At 52.0% G+C, this 6,263-nt stretch overlaps 1 protein-coding gene across 1 annotated transcript; it reads left to right on the plus strand.

Annotated features, from left to right (window-relative positions):
• Window positions 1–848: 848 nt before the first annotated feature.
• On the plus strand, window positions 849–3,173 carry LOC135976911 (uncharacterized). The gene is made up of 2 exons (XM_065574734.1): window positions 849–1,609; window positions 2,604–3,173. Exons 1-2 carry the CDS (start codon window positions 1,033–1,035, stop codon window positions 3,077–3,079), a joined length of 1,053 nt encoding a protein of 350 aa, XP_065430806.1. The 5' UTR covers window positions 849–1,032; the 3' UTR covers window positions 3,080–3,173.
• Window positions 3,174–6,263: the final 3,090 nt, after the last annotated feature.

A 6,263-nucleotide genomic window follows, 5' to 3' on the forward strand; every position in this document is an offset into this window, starting at 1 on the left:
AAGCTGAAGTTTCCTGATGCTCCCTGCTATCCCTATCAACCACTGCTCTTGGCTTTGTCATGAGTTTTTATTCACTTTCTTTTTCTGTGGGTGTGACTACAGCTGTGCTGAGAAACAGAATTGCATTTTGTGGAGGATTTGGAAATTTAATTTAATTCTAAAAAATGGAATGGAGTCCTGACTTTAAGGCAGTCTGCCTGGTGGGCTAACCTCGAAGTCCTGGGGTCCCCAGCCCTGGGGCCATCTGCCCAGCAGGCAAGTTTCTTCAGGCAGGGTTCTCTCAGAACTTCAGTGAAATCCTGGAGTCTCTGTTGAATGTTTCAATTTTGCAGAATTGGCAAATTCTGACTAAACATTGTTTTGTCAGGATTTTTGGGACCTGCTCTATTGGTGATATTAAATATTGCTTGTATTATGGTAATGCCAAAGGGTCAACACAGAACTCAGCTCCATTGCACTAGGCACTGTACCAAGATAGAGTAAGGGACAATGAATAAAGGGGTGGGGGGATAAGTGAAATAGTGCAGGGGAGAAGAGAGGACAGGAGCCTAGAGGGCTGGCAGCCTGAAGCTGAGGTGTAGCAGCTTGAGGAAAGAGTGGGGGAGGGGGCTGGAGCAAAGAGCCAGTCAACCTAAGGCCTGGTCTACACTAGGCGTTTATGTCGAAGTTAGCGCCGTTAAATCGAATTAACCCTGCACCCGTCCACACTGCGATGCTATTTAGTTCGACATAGAGGTTCTCTTTAATTCGACTTCTGTACTCCTCCCCGACGAGGGGAGTAGCGCTAAATTCGACATGGCCATGTCGAATTAGGCTAGGTGTGGATGGAAATCGATGCTAATAGCTCCGGGAGCTATCCCACAGTGCACCACTCTGTTGACGCTCTGGACAGCAGTGCGAGCTCGGATGCTCTGACCAGCCACACAGGAAAAGCCCCGGGAAAATTTGAATTTGAATTCCTTTTCCTGTCTGGCCAGTTTGAATCTCATTTCCTGTCTGGACATCGTGGCGAGCACAGCAGCACTGGCAACGATGCAGAGCTCTCCAGCAGTGATGGCCGTGCAGTCTGGGAATAGAAAGAGAGCCCCAGCATGGACTGATCGTGAAGTCTTGGATCTCATCGCTGTGTGGGGCGATGAGTCCGTGCTTTCCGAGCTGCGATCCAAAAGAAGGAATGCAAAGATCTACGAGAAGATCTCTAAAGACATGGCAGAGAGAGGATACAGCCGGGATGCAACGCAGTGCCGCGTGAAAATCAAGGAGCTGAGACAAGGCTACCAGAAGACCAAAGAGGCAAACGGACGCTCCGGATCCCATCCCCAGACATCCCGTTTCTACGAGGCACTGCATTCCATCCTCGGTGCTGCCGCCACCACTACCCCACCAGTGACCGTGGACTCTGAGGATGGGATACTGTCCACGGCCGGTTCCTCAGACATGTTAGGGGACGGGGAAGATGAGGAAGGAGATGAGGAGGGCGAGGCAGTTGGCAGCTCTCACAACGCTGATTTCCCCGACAGCCAGGATCTCTTCATCACCCTTACAGAGATCCCCTACGAAGCGTCCCCAGCCATTACCCCGGACACAGAATCTGGTGAAGGATCAGCCAGTAAGTGTTGTAAACATCTAAACATTTATTTTTAACAAAACAGGAATATTAACAATTAAAAGAATGGGTTGTTCATGATTAGTGTGCCCTAGGCGCTTAACGGTTTAGTAAGGGGCAGTGCAAGTTTTGAAAAGAAATCTAGCAATGTCCGGTTTTCAGTGATTGTCCTGCACAAGCCGCTCTACTGTGTATTCCCTGCTACTGCAGCTACAGTAAAATGCGGTCTATATGTGCGGGGATAGAGCAGTAATCCTCCTGGGACATCTCGATGAAGCTCTCCTGGAGGTAACTTGAAAGCCGTTGCATGAGGTTCTTGGGGAGAGCGGCCTTATTGGGTCCTCCGAAGTACGACACGTTGCCGCGCCACGAGATTATCAGGTACTCGGGGATCATTGCTCTGCACAGCAGGGCGGCATACGGCCCTGGTCTTTGGAGGCTTTCCCGGAGCATTCTCTCTTTGTTGCTCTCGGAGATCCTCATCAGGGTGATGTCGGCCATGGTGACCTGCTTTTAATTAGGTAGGGGAATGTTAGTGTTGGGACTGCTTTCCCGTTCCTTTACAGAACTGTCACCGCTGGTTTGCAGCCACGCGGTGGAGGCGGGAGAGGGGCAGCCGAAAGGGATCATTCCCGGGGACAGCCGCGAGGGGGTGGGACAGGGGCAGAGTTCCCGCTTGCCGGATTGCTGGCAGCAGGGACTGACATTGATTTAAATGTGAAATGAGGCCAGTGGTAATATAAAAGTTTTAAACTGCCACAAGTGTACGGCTTACCATGTCTGCCTGCAACAGAAATTCCGTTGTGCTGCCTCGCTTCTCAAATGTGCTGTTCAAGACCCCAGGCACAGAATGCGAAGGCCGAGAATTCGACCTTGTGCTGAGTGCGCATGTGAAAGGTGCTGTGCATGGTCTTGTTCACAGAGAAAGACTATGTTCTTTGTTCACAACTACATTTATCTTTCAGAGGAATTCACTCCCTTTTTCCCATTTCCACAGCCCCGTCTGCGACTGTCTCACAACCTAGCCTGGAATCACACTCCCAGAGGCTAGCGCGGATTAGGCGTAGGAAGAAGAGGACACGGGAGGACATGTTCTCTGAGCTTATGGCCTCTTCCCAAGCCCAGGCAGCACAGCAGACCCAGTGGCGGGAGAACTTGACCCGAATGCACCAAGCCAACATGGATCGGGAGGAGAGGTGGCGGCAGGAAGACCAGCAGGCGACTCAAACGCTGCTTGGACTACTGAGGGAGCAAACGGACACGCTCCGGCGCCTTGTGGATGTTCTGCAGGAACGGAGGCAGGAGGACAGAGCCCCGCTGCAGTCCATCTCTAACCGCCCTCCCCCGCCACCAAGTCCCATACCCACCTCACCCAAAGTGCAAAGAAGGAGAGGCGGCAGAGTCCCTGCTAACTCTCACTCCACCCCTGCAGAGAGCTCTAGTAGCAGAAGGCTCTCATTTCCCAAAATTTGAAAAGTTCTTTCCTTCCCGCCTGACACAAGCCCACGTCCAAGTTTCACCTCCCAATGCCATGTGTAGTTGATAATAAAAAATTCGTTTCTGTTAACTACTGTTTCAATCATGTTCTTTTGGAGGAGGAGGGGAAAGGGGGTTGGAAATTGGACAGGACAGTCTCCTTTGGCAGGGTACATAGTCGGGGGCAGGCACAGCAGCAGGGCACATACACAGTGCAGTGATGCAGTGACTAGTTGCCCCGGTTAGTCTGGGAGGTTGTTTTGATGTAATGTTGGGGGGGGTGGGTTGCTCTGTGACTTTGTGGCGGGGGAGGGCAGTTACAGATCTTAAGCGCCGGTCCTTAGACAGGATCACAGAGCCACACAGCATGGGATCTGTAACCGTCCTCCCCCTGCCACAAAGTCAAATAGACCTCCCATACACACAGTCCCGATCAGGAGGGGTGACAGGCTCCGTTGAAACAAGCATCCCACCGCAGCGGAGCCTGTCAATCCTTGAGTTTAGAAGCTGCATTCGCATCACAACACTAGACCCGCCCCGCACCACAGTCTGCGTCCCAGTTTTAAAAAATTCCCGCTAAAACAGTATTAAAGAAAACGGTGTGCTTTAACAAAGTAGAACTATTTTTATTTCGACACGTGTGTTGGAGGGGGGGTGAAGGGGGTATGTAACTGGATAGGATAGTCAACATTACCTGGGTAAAGAAACGGGGGCAGGTTTAGCTTCTCAGTACACAAACTATAAAATCACAGGTTACCCTGCTCACTCAGGAACTTTGCTTTCAAAGCCTCCCGGATGCACAGCGCTTCCCGCTGGTCTCTTCTAATCGCCCGGCTGTCTGGCTGTGAGTAATCACCAGCCAGGCTATTTTCCTCAACCTCCCACCCCGCCATAAAGGTCTCCCCCTTGCTCTCACAGAGATTGTGGAGCACACAGCAAGCTGCTATAACAATGGGGATATTGGTTTCGCTGAGATCACAGCGAGTCAGTAAGCTTCTCCATCTCCCCTTGAGACGGCCAAAAGCACACTCCACCACCATTCTGCACTTGCTCAGCCGGTAGTTGAAGAGTTCTTTTTCAGTGTCCAGGGCGCCAGTATAGGGCTTCATGAGCCAGGGCATTAGCGGGTAGGCTGGGTCCCCGAGGATGACTATAGGCATCTCCACATCCCCAACAGTTATTTTGTGGTCCGGGAAGTAAATACCTTGTTGCAGCCGTCTAAACAGACCAGAGTTCCTGAAAACACGAGCGTCATGAACCTTGCCCGGCCATCCCACGTAGATGTTGGTAAAACGTCCCCTGTGGTCCACCAGTGCTTGCAGCACCATGGAAAAGTATCCCTTTCGGTTAATGTACTGGGTGGCCTGGTGGTCCGGTGCCAGGATAGGGATGTGAGTTCCATCTATGGCCCCACCGCAGTTTGGGAATCCCATCGCTGCGAAGCCATCTATGATCGCCTCCACGTTTCCCAGGGTCACTACCTTTGGCAGCAGTACATCAACGATTGCATTCGCTACTTGCATCACAACAACCCCCACGGTAGATTTGCCCACCCCAAACTGGTTCGCGACTGACCGGTAGCTGTCTGGCGTTGCAAGCTTCCACAGGGCTATGGCCACTCGCTTCTGTACACTCAGTGCAGCTCGCAACCGGGTGTCACTGCGCTTCAGGGCAGGGGACAGCAACTCACAAAGTTCCAGGAAAGTTCCCTTCCGCATGCGAAAGTTTCGCAGCCACTGGGATTCATCCCAGACCTGCAGCACTATGCGGTCCCACCACTCAGTGCTTGTCTCCCGTGCCCAGAATCGCCGTTCCACGGCATCAACATGACCCATTGCCACTGTGATGTCCTCGGCGCTGGGTCGCCTGCTTTCTGACAGGTCTGTGCTACTCTCAGACTTCAGGACATCACCGCGGTGCCGTAGCCTCCTTGCCTGACTTTTCTGCATCTGCCTCAGGGAAACCTTTATGATAAGCTGCGAGACGTTGAGAGCGGCCACAACTGCAGCGATGGTCGCAGCGGGCTCCATGCTCGGAGTACAGTGGCGTCCGCGCTGTCAATGACTGGAAAAGCGCGCGAACTGTTTTCCCGCCGGCGCTTTCAGGGAGGGAGGGCGGGAGTGATGGACGGATGACGACAGTTTCCCAAAAGCACCCTCGACTCATTTTGTTACCCAGAAGGCATTGCCGGCTACACCCAGAATTCCAATGGGCAGAGGGGACTGCGGGAACTGTGGGATAGCTGACCACAGTGCACCGCTTCGAATGTCGACGCTATCACCGTTAGTGTGGACGCACAAAGTCGAATTACTGTCCTTAGTGTGGACACACACGTTCGACTTTGCAATATCGATTACAAAAATTCGATGCAAGTAAAATCGAACTACTCTCGTAGTGTAGACAAGGCCTAAGGAAAAGAAGGTCAGAAGCAAAACTACAGAGGTTAGCTTGGTGACATATTTACTGTCCCACAGCCCCTGCTTAAACTGCTGCTGCAGCTGCTCATCTTAGCTCAAGTTTCCCACTGCTACCTCCTTGCAGTGTCTTTGCCCAAGACCATAGGATGGGTGGAGAGGGAGGGCACAGTGTGGACCCTTGTGCCACCACAGTAAGGGGCTTTGCCCTGTGTGGCTCCAGGTTGGGGGATGCTGTGGAGAAGAGGGGTATCCCTGGCTGAGCCCCCATTTTGTTCCTTCTCTACCCCACTAAGCAGCAGGTGCTGCTTAAATTGCTTTTGCAGGTGCTCTGTGGGCTTCAGTTTTTTAGAACACTAGCTGTGTATGTATCTTCCTCTGAATCTGTGATTACTTTTGAAAAATCTGAACAAACTTGTATTTTGCCTTTCCTAATTGATTGTATAGCTTCCCTAAAATCACATGGCTGGGATGAGTGCCACATGGATCTTTGTGCCCTTGTAAAAGAGGGGAGGGGGAAGGGACCCTGCTGCGGAGTTTTGGGTCCCAGAAGCTCTGGGCAGCAGGATCATTCCAGCGGTCTCTCTACCCTGCCTGCACCCATCTATAACCACCATTTTGAGCATTGCAGACTGGGACCTGTACTCTCCACAGCCTGTGGTAACCCTGTGAATCCCTGAACTGCATTTGGTAACCCCGATTGTAAATAGCGGGGAGGGGTCTTGATGTGAGGACTTCTATCTACTGTCATGAGTCAATGCTGATGA

Source organism: Chrysemys picta, chromosome 1 (genome assembly GCF_011386835.1).
Source record: "Chrysemys picta bellii isolate R12L10 chromosome 1, ASM1138683v2, whole genome shotgun sequence".
NCBI lineage: Eukaryota > Metazoa > Chordata > Testudines > Emydidae > Chrysemys > Chrysemys picta.

Excerpts from the sequence above, each read along its gene's own strand:
- LOC135976911 (XM_065574734.1), top strand. The coding sequence starts at position 1,033 with ATGCAGAGCTCTCCAGCAGTGATGGCCGTGCAGTCTGGGAATAGAAAG. Across the intron at positions 1,610-2,603 it reads ATCTGGTGAAGGATCAGCCA|CCCCGTCTGCGACTGTCTCA; the intron begins GTAAGTGTTGTA and ends CCATTTCCACAG.